The 17,117-nt window shown below is 37.3% G+C and overlaps 1 protein-coding gene across 2 annotated transcripts; it reads left to right on the top strand.

Annotated features, from left to right (window-relative positions):
* Positions 1-432: 432 nt before the first annotated feature.
* Positions 433-15,551, top strand: LOC106669990 (GPI ethanolamine phosphate transferase 1-like). Of its 2 annotated transcripts, XR_001341009.2 has the most exons (17): positions 433-815; positions 878-1,001; positions 4,504-4,600; positions 4,657-4,894; positions 4,955-5,082; positions 5,967-6,178; positions 6,235-6,459; positions 6,520-6,670; positions 10,223-10,303; positions 10,377-10,540; positions 10,701-10,891; positions 12,612-12,820; positions 12,919-13,124; positions 14,482-14,544; positions 14,662-14,853; positions 14,918-15,406; positions 15,481-15,551. XR_001341009.2 is itself a non-coding variant. In XM_014399944.2 (16 exons), the coding sequence occupies exons 1-16, from the start codon at positions 598-600 to the stop codon at positions 15,176-15,178; spliced, it is 2,760 nt and encodes a 919-aa protein (XP_014255430.1). In that variant the 5' UTR covers positions 433-597; the 3' UTR covers positions 15,179-15,458. The 2 variants fall into 2 exon arrangements, 1 of the variants encoding a protein (XP_014255430.1); XM_014399944.2 differs by lacking the exon at positions 15,481-15,551 and having other exon boundaries at positions 14,918-15,458.
* Positions 15,552-17,117: the final 1,566 nt, after the last annotated feature.

Here is a 17,117-nt window from a genome sequence, read left to right as displayed (position 1 = left end):
TCTAATTGATATTCCAAATTTAAAACATAGCATAAATATTTATTGGTAAAAAAATGAGACCAATTAAGGAAAGAATTTTCTTTTATCGAGCAAATGAAAAAATCAATTGGGTGGAATTTTTTGCCTGTCAGTGTAAAAATAATGATCTTTGGAAAGGTTCAACCTTTCGAGTGATTTAGCGGAGTTTCTAGGTACCCAGCGTTTGTTTCGGAGGGCGCTTTTCAGCTTTCTTGAATTTGTTGTAAATTTAACTTTATGTGTCAGAATTACGTTATTGAAGAGAAGGTATGGACTACTTGAAGTTTAATTTGATGTATGATCAGTATTACGGTCAAGGGGGTATATGTCAGAATTCAAATTTTGGCTCGCTTTCAAGGCAAAATATCGATTGTTGATGGATGTTTTGAATCGAGTGCTGTTGATCGTAGGATCACATGCTTTTGTTGATACGTTTTTGTTTGTTATTATCGCGGCATAGGAAAGGCCTGTCAAATCGCCGGCCGATATCAGAATCCGTTGGGCCTTCTTTGAACGGTGATTGTTTAAAGTTTCGGGATTGTATTTCATATAGGTTTCGACTCGAATTAAGCTGAAAACATGTATAAATTGTACGGAGTTGTTTTTACACTGCATTTAGTATTTCTGATCGCCGTCTTCGACATATATTTTAAGTCGCCTCTTTTAGAGGGACTGCAAAGTGTCGAAAACAACGTCGGCACGGATGTCGAAAGGCTCGTCTTGTTTGTCGGAGACGGCCTCAGGGCTGATACGTTTTTCTCTTATGAGAACAACCGGACCAACGTCCCTTTTTTGAGGTATTTCAACTCGTTTTGTGCTTTCTCTTTTTTTTCCCTCGAAAGATTTATTTGTTTTAAAGGGAGAAGATAGTCAAAGGAAAAGCTGCCTGGGGGATTTCCTACTTGAGAGTGCCTACAGAATCCAGACCAGGGCATGTTGCGCTCATCGCTGGGATATACGAAGACCCATCGGCCGTCTTTAGGGTAAACTCAATGTTTACAGTAGTATGTAGGCTTGTAGAACATTAACTAATTTTTATTTTATTTTTTTAACAATTTATTATACCTGTCTCATTTTCAGAAAAAATTTCATATGGAGTGCTAATTGAAAACTTGCATGGGTTATCGCTTTCATGTTAGTTTTCGATTTACAACTACCACTCCACATGAGGATTTGCTGATGTTGAGATAGGCGAATTCTCAAAATGCAAATAAATTGTTTAAAAAAAAGTATAAAAAATAATTAAATTACCTACCAATACTTTAATTACAGATTATTTAGAGATCATGAGATGTGGTCTTATGTAGGTTGTAGCGATGTAGGTTTAGAAAAACATTTTTTTTATCATGCCAATGTTTCAATCTTTTAATTTACTAATTTCGTGGTCTGCTTGACCAATTAATATATTACAATTAATTAAGGTTTTTTATCTCAACTAAAAACCTTAATTAATTGTTTCAATCTTTATTGAAATCATCTTCAGGGCCTGGTATTTACAAAAATTGTTTAAATTATACCAATACATATAAGTTATGTCTATGAATTTTATACAGTGATGTACACAATATAGAAATTTTAGGTTTAATCAAAGTAATAGTACTCACTCAAAGTGTGTGTTTTCTATGCATATGTGTCACTGTTGTGTGTCATGTTGAGAGTTTTTCCTGAATCTCACTGACGCTCTCAACACGACTCACAACAGTGACACATCTGCACAGAAAACGCATACTTTGAGTGAGTACAATTACTTTGATTAAACCTAAAATTTCTATATTGTGTACATGACTGTATAAAATTCATAGTCATAATGTATTCGTATAATTTAAACAATTTTTATAAATCCCAGTCCTTGAGGGTATTCTCAATAAAGATCCAAACGTTAGCATGATAAAGAAAATGTCTTTCTAAACCTACATCACACAAGACCACATTTCACGATCTCCAAATAATCAATAATTGTCACTAAATACTACACTTTGTACATTTCTTTCTTTATTCCATACGCTAGACATACTCATAGCCATTGAGGTCCCTTTCATCTCAAAGAAGCCGACTCCTGATAGAAAATTGAATTTTTATCCCTGCTTCCTTCCCCACTGTTTCAAAATCAAACGTATATAAACAAAAAATAATATCTCACGATACACAACAGTGATACATCTACACAGAAAACACACACTTTGAGTGAGTACAAATACTTTGATTAAACCAAAAAATTCTATATTTTGTACAACATTTTATAAATTCATATTCATATCTTACATGTATTTGTATAATTTAAACAAGTTTTATAAATCCCAGACCCTGAAGATGATCTCAATAAAGATTATCAGATCAGTTATTTAGAGTGTAATGAAAATGTTTTTCTAAACCTACATCACACCAGACCACATCACACAATCTATAAATAATCCTTACCTAATGGTCACGAAATAGTACTCATTTAATTACAGAAAAAAAACCTTACTATTTTGAAAAGTGTTCATATTAACAATATCTAGGGGACCTCCCCCCCCCCCAAAAAAAAAAAAAAAAAAACATATGCATATAAAATCTTCTTGGCTAATATGCTAGATCATAAGGACATTAAAAAAATTGACTTCCTTATTCGTGTCGCAACTTGACTTGTTTCAGGACTTTACTTGTCAGACCACATTCTTAAACTTTTCACTCATTTTCCTGACCATTCTGAGCTTTCCTTATTCTCTGTAGAACTCTCCTCATTAGTCAAATTGTCTCTGTTCTGGACTATACACACCATCTGAAAGACTTTTCTCATCAGTCAACTTGTCCCTGCTCTCGACTGCTCCCTTGTGTCTCGATTCAACTTGCATTGGGACTCTCTTGTTTACTACATTCTTAAACCTTTTGCATCCTTTCCTGGCCACTCTGAATTTCCCCCATTATGGAGAATTCTTCTCATTAGTCAAATAGTCTCTGCTCTGGACTCTCTACACCTTGTGGAACACTTTCCTCATCTACTTGTCTCTGCCCTCAACTGCTGCCTTTGTGTCTTAACTAGACTTACTGTGAGGCTCTCCTCGTCAGTCAACTATATTCAACTCGTCCTTGCCCTTGACTGCCTCTTTTGCGTCCCGACTCGACTTGTCTGGGGGCACTCCTCATCAGACCATATTCTTAAGATTGCTGCCCACTCAGAACTCTCCTTAATATCTCTACGCATTAGTCAGTTTTGTCTCTGTTCTAGAATCTCCACACCTTCTGGAGCACTTTCCTCATCAGTCAACTTGTATCTCTGCTCAACTGCCTTTCCGTGTCCTTCTCGACCTGCTTTGGGACCCTCCTCATCACTCAACTCTATTTGATTCACATCTGACCTCAACTGACCCCTTCATGTCTCAACCCAATTTGCTTTGGGATTCTCTTCGTCAGAGAATCCCCTCACTTGCTTTGAGATTTTCCTCGTCAGTTGATCTGCCCTTGACACGACTTAACATGTCTCGGGACTCTACTTGTCAGACCACATTCTTAAGCTTTTCGCTGCTTTTCCTGGCTAATCTGAACTTTACTTATTAGTCAACTTGTCTCTGCCCTTACATATCTCCTTCGAGTCTTTACTAGACTTACTTTGAGATTCTCCTCACCAACTGACTGTTTCGACTAGTTCTTGCCCTTGATTGCCTCCTTTGTGTCCTGACTCAATTTGTCTTGGGGAAACTCTTTGTCCGACTACATTCTGAACCCCTTTGCTGGCGTTTCTTACCATTCTGGACTCTTCTTATCTTATGGAGGACTCCCACAGATAAATCGTCTCAATCCTGGATTCTCCTCATGATCTGGAGGACTCACCTCAACGGACAAATCCAAGTTTCTCCTCGCCCTCTCCTCATCAGATCACATTCTTAAGCCTCTTGCTGCCCATTTAGAATTCTCCTCATTAGTCGAGTTGTCTCTGTTCTGAACTGTCCACCCTTTTGTAGCACTTACCTCAACATCTACTTGTCTTTCCCCTTGCTGCATCCTTTGTGTCCTACTCAGCCTGCTTGTTGGACTCAACTCTATTTGATTTATCTCTGCCCTCGACTGCCTCTTTTGCGTCCAAACTCGACACCTCAGGACTCTACTCGTCAAACCACATTTTTAAGCCTTTTGCTTTAATCCCTTTTCTCTCCTTGCTGCTGCTTTTTGAACACTCTCCTTAGGACGACTATTCAACTTGTTTCTCAACATTTCAACCGGTCTTAACTGATTTGCTTTTCTATTCCCTCCCTTTAATATTGGTTCCCAAAACTTGGATGAGAGGAAGGAAAAGCAAATTCTTGAAACTTGATGGTCAATGCCCTTCTTGCAATGGTCAGTCATTACCCCTGGATGTCCATGCAAAATACTGGGGAGCTTCAATTATTCAGCTCCTTGGTCCTGTTGTCAACGACCCTCCAGTGTAAGGGTCCTCCTTGATACGTCAACAAAAATGGCCATAAAAAAATTACAATAAAGTTATAAATTAATTTATGCATTTTTCAGGGATGGAAGGAAAACCCTTATCCGTTTGATTCTGTATTCAACAGAAGCCGTTTGTCATTTTCATGGGGTAGCCCAGATATTGTGACTTTGTTTAAAGGTAATATTATTTCACGACAGTATGCTAGGCCTCTCGCAATTAATTTGTATGCTTAGACGAAAGTCAAGACCACATCTTCTATGAGGCCTACACTCCGCAACAACAGGATTTTTCCGGAAAAAATAATGCCTCACACAGCCTCAACATTTGGGTCTATGAAAAAGTGCAGTTATTTTTCCTCAGAGCGAGCAGAAACGAAACCCTTGGACAGCTCATTAGACAAAATAAAATCATATTCTTCTTGCATTTCTTGGGAATCGACGTGGCTGGTCACTCCGCAAAGCCTCATTCACAGTAATAAATACTTTTAATGATTAATTTGCCATAAAATTATATTTTCTTTACATTTTTTAGGGAATATATCAGTAATGTGCGAGGTACAGATGATATTGTTAAAAAAGTGGAAAAAATTATTGAAGATTTCTATAACGATAATAAAACTGCTTATGTCTTCACAAGCGACCATGGAATGACATCATGGGGTATGTAACTCCATTCATGTAAGCACAATATCACTTAATAATAATAAATGGCAAAAACTGGGCTAATAAAACTAATGTCTGTGGTTAACCAATAAAATAAACGAAACTAACAGAAGTGTAAGTTAGTACTCTGTGTTACTTAAATATCTAACAACAGACAAATAATGTAAAATTGTATAAAGCCTTGTCTAAATCGAACACACAAAACATCTAGTGGCTGCTACAGCTCGTTCTCAGTGTCCATCAGACAGTTTTTCCAAATAGATGGTATCAGCTACACATAAGGAGGAAAACACAATGAACCACCGAAATTGTCTCAAGTCTACTACACTGTTCGCCCTAGATAGTGGGAAAATTGTCCTCCTAGTGACAGCCACAAATCCATACTGATCACTCGATTCAGGATAGCCTAGCTGCACATGTGGGGAAAATCTGATGAAATGCGGCCACTTTTTCCCAGTCCTTTTCCTCCGGCCTGCCATACTCAACTTATCCCCAGTTGTTGCCTTCTTATCTCACTCCCTCTCTCCACTGGCGCTCCACACCTCTGCTGTATTTCCCCTATTTTTGCTTTTATTCAATTTTAAGTTAATATTTTCTAATACAAAGCCAACCCTTGTTTATATATGACCAACTTCAGTCGTTACTTGGCTGTTTCTTTTCCCTGGCCCTCCTCTCCTCTCTCCAGGGTTAGCATGATACTTTCTGTATCTGATAATGCTGGGGAGGGGGACTAAGCAGTTTTTTAACTTGTCCACTACAAAAAAAGGGTTAACACAGAGTTCGCAATGACTTTACCGAAAATTCTTCTGTCGAATTACACAGACTTAAATTTAATTGAACAGAAATCGTTCTGTTTATACAATATTTATTTTTCTTTGTAGGTTCTCATGGGGATGGTTCACCTACTGAAACGGAAACACCATTTGTTGCTTGGGGAGCTGGAGTTCAGCCATCTACGTGTAATTTGCACAAGCCAAAAGATGTATTCTTTTCCTCCGGCCTTCCTAGGCATTGTCGACATGATATAAAACAAGCTGATGCCGCTGTGTTAATGTCTATTCTACTCGGCGTGTCAATTCCTACTAACTCGATGGTAACATTTAATAAGATGGTTAATTTCTTTTAATTAAATTTTCAATTCTTTTCCAGGGTAAACTGCCAGTCGATTATTTGAAAATGTCCAATTCAAAAAAATTCGACGCTTATACTTTAAACGCATTGCAATTATTAGAACAATTGAATAAAAGGCATGATATTCTGAAGAATTCAGTCGCACCTTGGCTATTTAAAGAGTACTCGCTTACTAGACACAACCAAGAACAAATGCTAAGCTTAGCGGGATTTAAATCTAAGGCCAATAAAACTAAATTGGCTGTGAGTATTTAAAACTGCTGTAATATACAAAATAATAGCTTTTGTTTTCTATCATTACAGATGTTAGATCTAGAAAAGATCATACAATTGGCTCTAGAAGGGATCAAGTTTTATGAGACTTACTTTCAAAATTATCTACTCTTTTTGGTGACGATGTCTTATCTCGGCCTGATGGCTTGCATCGTGACTGAATTATTGCAGGATAATGGTGGTGAGATTTTCCTTTATGGATCATAATAAGGAAATTTTAAATAGCTTCGATAAGTATATTTATACAATATTATCATTTTAATTTAAACTTACATTAGCCATGAAATCATTTATTTTTTGAATAACTGATCATTATTGAGTGGTGTTTCTGAGTTGCTTGGTGGAGTGATGGTTGTAGGCGTGCACACACGGAGAAGAAGCTGGCATTCCAGCACTTCAGAAGGCAACCTGGCAGATTTTAAAATGAAAAGAGCAAGCAAGAGACGTACCTTGAACCAGGCAAAAAAGGACAGCCTGTCGCAGTATGTGTAGGAAATGACCTACTGTACTTCAGCCAGGGAGGTCTGGGACAAGGTCAGAGCTCTCTCTGGCGGGTTTAAACCTCCATCGGTGCCGATACTAACCATTGATTGGCGGTGTGTGATGGAGCCTTCAGATGTTGCCAAGGAGTTGGCGCGGCACTTGGCTGCTGTATCCAGCTCTGAATCATATTCCAAGGGCTTCTGGCACAGGATAACCGAGATGGAACGTACTGGGTTTGATTTCAGTGGTGGAACCAATGAACAGTACAACATGCCCCTGATGATGGGGGAGCTCGAGTCTGTGCATTAGGGCACTTCCGGAATTCATGCCCTGGGTGTGATGGTATCCTATATGAGATGCTTCGACACCTTCCCCATGATGCGAAGTGTCGACTGTTGGAATTATTCAACATATGGGACTCAGGCTCATACCCCGATCGTTGGTGAGAAGCACTCATTATACTGATCCTCAAGAATGGTAGGGACCCAAGTCTGGCCACGAGTTACAGACCGATTTCGTTGAGTAAGATCCTGGAATCCATGGTGAACAGTCGACTGACCTGGCACCTTGAGAGAAAGGGATTTTATAGCCAGTATCAAGCGGGGTTCCGAAGGCATCGCTCCACGGTGGATCATGCTTGCCAGCTCAAGGAAGATGTTCAGGACACATTCCTGAACAGAGAACATGCTCTGGCCATGTTTTTCCACCTCGAGAAGTCGTATAATACTATGTGGAGATAAGCGATATTTTGGAAAAGTCATGATTTCGGACTGAGAGGTAAATTGCCAGTTTATCCTGGGTTTCCTGGAATACTGTAGGTTTCGAATCAGGCTGGGAAACGTTCTTTCTAGGGATTATGTTCAGGAGAAAGGTATCCCTCAAGGTTCGGTGAAGAGCATTGCGCTTTTCTCGGTATGGCGTCCCTCCGCAGATAAGGAGAACGCTCTTTGTTGACGACCTCTGCTTCTACTATTCAGGTAGAGGTCGGCGGTAGGATGCAATCAGTGATAGATGTAGTGGCTGCGAGACTTTTTTTTTTTCCAATGGATACCAGGGACTGGAGGAGTTCCCTCCTGAGCATTGCAGCTGAGCTGTACAGCTTATTGTACTTTATCCCTGGCTCCATATTTTGGTGGAGGGCCCGCAACACAAATATGAACTTGAGCCCCCGTTGTACCGGTGTTCTTCCATCGAAGAAACTCATTTTTGAAGGGGGTTGGGACCAAATTCAGGGTCGCTGAGATCCGATCCCGCCCTTCCAGTGATGAGTGCCGTGTCAATTTCTTTCAATTACGGCCACCGGTCCCCTTAGGCGTCAGAAAAAGTCCAGAGGCGACGGTGGGGATCAAACCCACGACCGCGGGATCTACTAACCGAGAGTCTGACGCCTTAACCACTCGGCTACTGCGGCCCCCCCTGTACCATGCTCTTGCTAGAAAGATATGCCGAATTGGAGCACCTCGGAAGAACGGTGGTTGTTGTCCATGAGGCTCCTTCATGTTAAGTTCACGACCTGCACATGGCTCCTTGAGGACCTGACCTGTAAAGAAGGCATAGTTCTTACCAGATTAAGAATAGGTCATACACGGTTGACACTTGAGCATTTGATGGTGGGCCAATCCCTCTGCAGGTGTCCGTTATGTAGAGAAAAGTTGCTCGATGTGTTCCACATAGTCGAAGCGTGTCATGCCTTGGCTCCTTACGAGTAGGCATGCCACCAGATTTAAAGTGGGTTCTTGGACACAGCAGCGAGTTTCAGGGTCCCCTATTCCACTTTTTAAGGGAATTGGGAATTTTTGATTGTATATAGGAGTTAAGTTATGTGTTTTGTGTTTCTGTGTCTTGTATGAGTGAATGAAGTTATTGGTGTGAATGGGGAGGGGCTGATGGCGAAGTAGCTTCTCCATCGCCTCTCAGGTTGTGTGTATGACTTGGGCTGATGGCGGAAATTTTATAAAAATACCCCAATTTAGATTAGTATATTATAGGGAACAGGTAGATGGAGGAATATCGAGTACTCTATCTACCAAACAGAATAAGTGTGATCAGTGTATGTTGGTGTGAATGGGGAGGGGCTGGTGGTGACTTCGCATCTCCATTGCCCTTCATATTGCATGCATGACTTGGGTCTATGACAGAAAACTTTTAAAGTACCCCATCGACCCCAAATTAGAGTGGCTTATTGTAGTGAACAGGTAGAGATAGAGGAATATCGAGTACTCCACCTACCAAACAATATGAGTGCGATCAATGTATATAGGTATGAATGTATTTATTGGTGAGATTGTGTATCAAGTGTATAGCGGTATTTTGTTAGTGCTTCAGGGCTAAAATGACCAAGCTGTCAGATGCCCCTGTCAAAAAAAAAAAAAAAAAAAAACTAATTGTTGGTACATTGAGAGGTTGACTGGATCTATTTTACTCTCAATGTAGTCAATAGTTTTTCAATTAATGCCAAAAAATTTCTTGTAGGTTCTGTCTTTCTTAACTTGCATAAATCGCACCCCACCAAGAGATCACCTTTAAGGTGGCTTAGCATCCTCTTTTTCCCGTATGGTATTTTATATATATAAATATATAACAGTAATAACTGTTATATATTTATATATAACAGTTAAAAAGTTATACCATAGAAAAGCTCCAGTTTTTTTTTTCTACTGTTTTTTTTTAACTTTCCTTAATTTCCGATATCCCTCAGGGAGGATCTAAACCCCATTCATGCTTTATTTATCAAATTACTTTCACTCTTCAGACATCACACTCTCATCTCAATATTCCTCTTGATAAAATATAAGATGACAGAAGCATTATTTATTTTTCAAGATGCAGTTTATTAGCAAATAATGAGAACGATCACTGAAGAAGTAAGTTGTTTCACTAGACGGATGACACCATTTGGTGTTACAATATGACCCCATAAAATATAAGTAGACAGAAGCATTTTTCAAGTTGCAGTTTATTTGCATATATGATTTGAACCTGGAAGATGTTTACTGCATTTAACACCATAGTGGTGTCGTAAGTAAGTTGTTTAGATCTCTCAAAAAATATGTGTGCATGGTAAAAAAAGTCAAACGAAATACGTTCCACAATGAACTTGTTTAAAAATTTGAAAAATAAATAACTAAATAAAACAAATAAACATGACAAAAATATATGTTTATATTCAAGTGCATAAAATTTCTGCGTTGTACAACATTAGTTGTAAATTTGATAAATTGGAATAATTGTTATGTGGTTTTTTCTCTAGGAAATTATTGTTTCAACAATGCATTGGTTGTCAATCGATTTTTCATGGGTGTGTTACTTGTGATATTGTTCCTATTCGCTGGTATGTTACTCTCTAAAAAAACAAAATGAAGTATTTAAATATAAAGGGCTGGCTATTAATTATTTTTTTACAGTCAATACTCTTCCGATGTATTACCTTCCATACAACTTGATACCCTTATTTTTATGGTGGTACGCCATTCTCCAGGCTTCAACGATCAACATGTCTTTGTCAAAAATGCTCAAATCGTCGAACCTGTACAATTTGCTATTGTACATCGGAGGAACTGAAATAATGGTAGGCTTTCGTTTCAGAATGAATAAAGTTGTTTTCCTCTTTCTTTTATTTATTTATTTTTTAAATTTTATCTTCTATTTTTTTTATTTTCCTTATTTATTTTCGTTTCCATTTTCTCCATTCTTTTTTCAAAATGTTAATGCAATTTTTGTTTTTATAGCTGTTGTCGTTTTACAATAGAGGTTTTCTAACATTCGGAATGGTAGCGCTGTCATTGTGGCCATTGTCCAACAAGGACTTTAGAACAATTCCTCGTGTTTATTCATCGGCTTGGACTATGACTTGCTGGGTGCTAGCGATATTTCCATTATTACCAACAGTGAAAACTTCAGAAATACATATTGAGTTTATGTAAGTTTTTTATTTTTTATTTTGTTTAATTTATTTTATTTTATTTATTTTGTTGTGCTATCAGACATCAAGGACAAACTTTAAATCCTGGGTGAAATGATAACACCTTTATATACAAAGACAGGCAAAAAACTCCACCAACTTTTGTTTTTTTCTGGTCATAAGAAAATTCTTCTCAGTGGCTCTTCTATAGTTTTGGCTGGAATTTCAATGGAGAATTGTAGTTAGTCATTGTTAGAAGTCATTATTCAGAAAATCCTATCAAAATCAGCAAAGAATTTTATTGTTTTGGATAAAATTGGTCTCATAGTCCAATCTTTTTTATAAGAACACAACATTAGAATGTTAACCTGCCTGTTCTCCTGACTTAAATCAAACATGTATTCAATTAAGCAGATGAGTAAAAGTGCCTTTCTGATACACTCCAGAAACTGGAAAGGGCTCACCTCTAATAAAGAGATATTTCCTGGTAGATTAAAAAGTACGCCAAGTGTCTTTAAGATGTAATTAATGCAATGGTAAGAAAAATGCATTATCGGAAAGCTAAAAATCTAATAAAAAATTATTTTATTATTGTTTGTTCAAAAGCCACAAAAAAAAAGGGGGGGAGCCCGATGCCTTCTTCACTAGATTGGCGGCTTGTCTTCACCTGGGGAGGTGGGCTCCTTGGCTGTTTTCCTGCTGCCTGTGCTCTCGATTGCCTACTATCTCAATAATAGTGTTCCTCAGATACTGTTACAAAGGCCCAAAAAAAATTTTAAAAAAGGGGCCCAATACTCTTTAAAAGGATAGTTCCTACTCACACTAAGTTGTTTTGCAACGATCCGGATTTCGAGCCTTTTAGCTATCATCAGGTTGAAGGACTTCTTCCTAGCTCGTTTTCCTTCAACCTGATGATGAGCTAAAAGGCTCGAAATCCGGATCGTTGCAAAACAACTTACTGTGAGTAGGAACTATCCTTTTAAAGAGTATTGAACACCACACTCACTCCATCATTTATCATTTCTATTAAGGGGCCCAATACTTTTTTTCATTTGGATGGTGGCTTTTCTTCCCCCTGTACAGGAACTGTGGGGTTCTGCCAAGCATTCCAACATCCAATCCTTCCATTCCAAAGTCCTCAAACAAATCATCAAAGCTCTTTATCCCTAACAATCCTACTATTCGCAGTGATCTCAACATACCTTTTATCAATGAATTGAACCATCCCCGATTCCAAAAAAAGTTTCAAACCAACCTCTCAATCCATTGCATCAATCTCCAGCCCTATTGCTTAAGCTCTCTCTACACACTCCCATCATGGTGTCATCAAGACCTCCTTGCCCCTTAATTCCTCACGCTGAGTGCCAGCATTGGCTGGTTTCTCTTGGCATGTGTCCCTCGGGTGCAGCACTGGCCTTAGTGCTGAGTTGTGACCGTGTGAAAAAAGTATTATTGTAATATACTTACTTAAAAACAGTATTTACAAGTGGGCGGAATATTTTGTCTGTCTAAAAGTTAATTGTAGTTGTAGTTTAAAAAGTTGATTGAATAAATTATTTTAATTGGTCCACTTATGTAATTTGCAACTTCATCATCCCTTTCATCCTGGTCGTCCTGTTCTGCAGACCACTCAATTTGGTCTCCAGAACTCATCAAAAATCAGACTGGGATGATAGAATTTTAATTTTACTGCCAGTATTTACAGCATTTTCCAAATAATTCTGTCGCTATTTTTCAGAGCCATTACAGGATTATTATGGTTTCTTTTCGGACTGACTATTTTATCCGGAAAGATAATCAAGGTTTACCAACTTGCCAGGCTTGTAGTGGGCATTCAAGTGATTTTCATAATTCCTACTGTATGTAATATTTACTCGGTCTTTTCAAGCATTGAATCAGGACATGGGTTACAAAGCTTCAATCAATTATTATCCATTTGTCTAGTGTGTAAGTTTAACCGAGCTAAAATAAACCAGCACCTAATTGAATATACACAGGAACATGATTCGCTTTGTTTTTCTTTTTTTTCTTATTTTTTTTTTCAGATGTCTACATCGGCACGTTAATAGCAGGACCTGTAACAGTACTCGGAAAATTCATTGGAACCTGTTTTTCATTGGGAATTACATTTCTATTATTTTGCACTTCTCATGAGGCCCTATTTCCATTAGTGCTGTCACTAAATCTAATGGTTTGGATGGTTTTGGAATACTACCTAAATATGAAAAACTGCACCAGTAATAATTATAAGGTAACTTTTTAAAAAATTGTTTTTTAATAATAAATTTAATGTAAACTTCAGATACTTTGTAAATAAATTAAATTGACAATGTAAGAACCATTTATGTCCATTATCTGTGGCTATCATCCAGGTAATTTTGTAATTCCTCGCAGAACTCAGGTTTTTCCTGACAATACATGACAAATTTATTTGCATGAATGAAGGAGCTTCTCTATTTCCCTGAATAATATTGAATTCTCTGAGGTTGTGTAAATGTAATTTATTAATTATTCTTTTTATGTGAGATTTTGGCTGAAACGAAAAATTTAGTGTCACAAGCAGGATTCAAGCCCATGACCTTTGGCTCAATACGCCGCTGCTCTAACCACTTGAGCTATCAAGACTTTGATACAGTTGGACACCAAACTTCCCATCTCAACCAACAACTTTTTGAATTTTCCCTCTTTTTTTTTGCAATTTTTCAGTTGGTGTCCGAGTGGATCGAAGTCACGATAACTCAAGTGGTTAGAGCAGCGGCATATTGAGCCACAGGTCGTGGGTTCGAATCCCGCTCGTAACACTAAATTTTTAGTTTCAGCCAAAACCTCACACAAAAAGAATAACTAATAAATTACATTTACACAACCTCAGAGAATTCAGGGAAATAGAGAAGCTCCTTCATTCATGCTAATAAATTTGTCATGTATTGTCGTCACGTTTGTGACACTAACTTTTGCATTTCAATCAAAACCTCACATAAAAAGAATAATTAATTGAAAGAAGTAATTTGGTCAACAGACCACTAACTATAACGGGTTTAATAATTTATTAGTGGGGGCGTCGGTGGCCGCAAGGTTTAGTCTTTGACACGGTGCTCATCACTGTAAGGTAAAGGTTCCAGGTTCGAATCCAGCAGCCCTGCATTCGAACCTGACATACTTACAAATGGGCTTTTTTTTTTCAAAAACACCGGCACCCTGAGGGTTTATATGACCTCTGCTGTTGTGAGCCCTCGTAAAAAAAAAAAAAAATTATTAGCTTGAATGAAGAAACTTCTCTCGTATTCCCCTTAGGAATATTGAATACTCTGAGATAGTATGAATTTAATTTATAAGTGTGAATTTATTTGTTAGCGTCAATGAAAGGGTTTATACCCAATTAACCTGAGGAAGATCGACTACTCTGGGGTAGTGTGACTGCTTGTTTTACCAGACTGAATATGTTTTATCTTACTTCTCTTTTATGTCGTTTGTTGTGTTATTTTATCCACAATTGACAAAGCCCTGAATCATGAAAGGCTAGGAATAGGATAAATAAAAGAGTCAGTCAGTAGTCAGCTCTTATAACATCATAAAAAATGAAGTATCAATCTTGTATTTTGTTCCAGGAAACTGTGTTGAACATTGCTGTACTAATCCGAAGCCACGATTTCAGAAAAGCTTTCTTTTTTGTATCCTTTTATTTGTTATATATCATCATGTGTGATAATTTCCGTCTACCTTTCCTCACGACACAACTACAAATTTTTTTCCCAACTTTATATTTAATATCCTTAAGAAATATTTAGATATTTTATATAGTTTTTTCATTCTTTGCCATTGGTAATATAGATTCACTCAATTCATTTGATGTTAATTGGGTAAGGTGTTTTTTGACGGTATTCGCCCCTTTTACAATGATGGTGTTAATTTTGGTCAAAACTATAATACCGCTACTACTCGTATCTTGTGCTTTTAGGTTTGTTGTTGTTATTACAAGGGTAAGTCTCGAAGAAAAGAAAATATTGACAAAACAATTTTTTTAATCAAACAAATTATTTTTAGGCTAACACTAGAAGTATATTCCTCGTAAGTCTTCTGTTTTGTGAAATTATGTGTCTACACTTCCTGTTCATGGTGACGAATGAAGGGAGTTGGTTAGAGATTGGGAAATCTCTATCACACTATGTCATAATGGAAGTCATGGTTTTGATCCTTATAATACTCTACCAAGTCGCTTGTTACTTTACAGTTCAAGATAAAGTATGCAAGAAGCTCAATAAAAATATCAGACTCCATGTGTTACCAAAATGGCACGATGATTAAAAGGAAAAAAATCCTTAATTTTGTTTTCATTATTGACATTGAAGACTGATTAGTTTTTTTTTTTTTTTGTAATGTTTTCACTCGTTTTATACCCACAGTTTTGTTCGTTTCTTTTCTATATTTTTAATTGAATTATTTGTTCAATGGTAATTTACCAAAGTTGTGATAAATTGTTTAATACCAAAGAATTTAAATGTTTCTTCTTGGCTATTACAAAGCCTTAAAATTGTATGATGAAATATTTTCATTAATAAAGTTTATGGTTTGTTTTTAAAGCTAGCATTGTGTTAACTTTCTTTCAGAGTGGATAAGCAGAAGTCAGGATTTTTATAATGAATCAAATCAATGATGAAAACATTCAATACATTATTAAATAGAATGGAAATGGATGTAAGGAAATATATAAAAATCTTGCATTCTGCAAACAAAGGAATTAATTGTAAGAAATTTTTAAACTTATATTACAAGAATGAACACACAATTAATATATTTTAGATTAATATTAAATTTGGCAGCATTAGAATATAACAGCAGCGTGATTGATTAGTGACACTCCCTAAGTGTAAAATCTAATCGAGGATCAAATACTTACCGGCACTGTAATCCTAGTGGGGCCTCTTCGTCCTCGGTCATCTGACCTTCCCATCATCTTCGGTAGTCTTGCATCTGATATTCTCTATTTTTGGCCTAGCCATTTCAGCCTACCTTTTTTATATGGACTCTAATATTACACTTAAGTTGTATTACATAATTTGCTAATAAGATTGATTTTTATTCTAAGGGAAAGTTCAAGAAATACTTGAAAAAATTTCCTCCTCTGATCTCATGTAATTTGATCCTTGATGATCATCTTTGTAACTATCCTCTCTGGGTTGGCTTGTTAAAAGCACCATCTTCAGTGTGTCTCTTAGGTTAGATTAAGGAAGGGTAATACTTTAGATCAGATCAAGTTAGGGATGGGTAAGATACTTTATATCAAGTTAAGTTAGTTAGGGATGAGCAAGTACGTTAGATCAGGCTAAGTCAGGGACGGGTAAGATACTTTAGATAGGGTTAGATTAGGGATGGGTAAGATACTTAGATAGGGTTAGATTAGGGATGGGTAAGATACTTTAGATAGGGTTAGATTATGGATGGGTAAGATACTTTAGATAGGGTTAGATTAGGGATGGGTAAGATACTTTAGATAGGGTTAGATTAGGGATGGGTAAGATACTTTATATCACGTTAAGTTAGTTAGTGATGGGCAAGATACGTTAGATCAGGCTAAGTTAGGGACGGGTAAGATCTTTATATTAGGTTAAGTTATGGATGGGAAAGATACTTTAGATTAGGTTAAGTTAGGGATGGGTAGGATATTTTAGGTTTTTTAATGGGGTTTGCAACAACAGAGGTCACATCAAAACCTGGGGTGCCAAGTCAGGAATGTGTAGGATAGATTAGGTTATGAATGGGGAGGGAAAGCAGGATATGTTAGATATTATTAGGGCACATTAGGTCAGGTTTTAATAAGGATGGGTAGGATAGGCTAAAAATAAGGGATGCAGATGGGACACAGTCAGCAAAATGTGCCAACAAAATTCTTTTCTTTTGCACAATTTGATCCACTGGGAGTGTCTTTTAAAGTAGCACAACACACTCAGGGATTCTTACCGGATGGCACGATTCCAAGGGCATGCCTGGATCTTATACTGCTCGGCCCATATGCAGTGTATTCATTCTAAATCTCGTCCGTGAAGATGAGGCAAAAACCATGATACCTCAAAGTTTGAGGAACTTGGCAAGGCGTCAGGGTGGTTCACTGGGTTATTCCCACCAGATTTCCCAAAGCAAATCCCAAGTAACATGTCCAATCAGGAATCCCTGATAATTAAAACCTACTGAGCTTCACAAGACGCATTTTCAAGCCCGAAAAATAAGCCATACAGCAGTCAAACTA

The sequence above is a fragment of the Cimex lectularius genome, unplaced genomic scaffold (genome assembly GCF_000648675.2).
Source record: "Cimex lectularius strain Harlan isolate CLEC.00 unplaced genomic scaffold, Clec_2.1 scaffold28, whole genome shotgun sequence".
NCBI classification, from domain to species: Eukaryota; Metazoa; Arthropoda; class Insecta; order Hemiptera; family Cimicidae; genus Cimex; species Cimex lectularius.
This window is presented reverse-complemented; position numbering and strand designations above follow the sequence as displayed.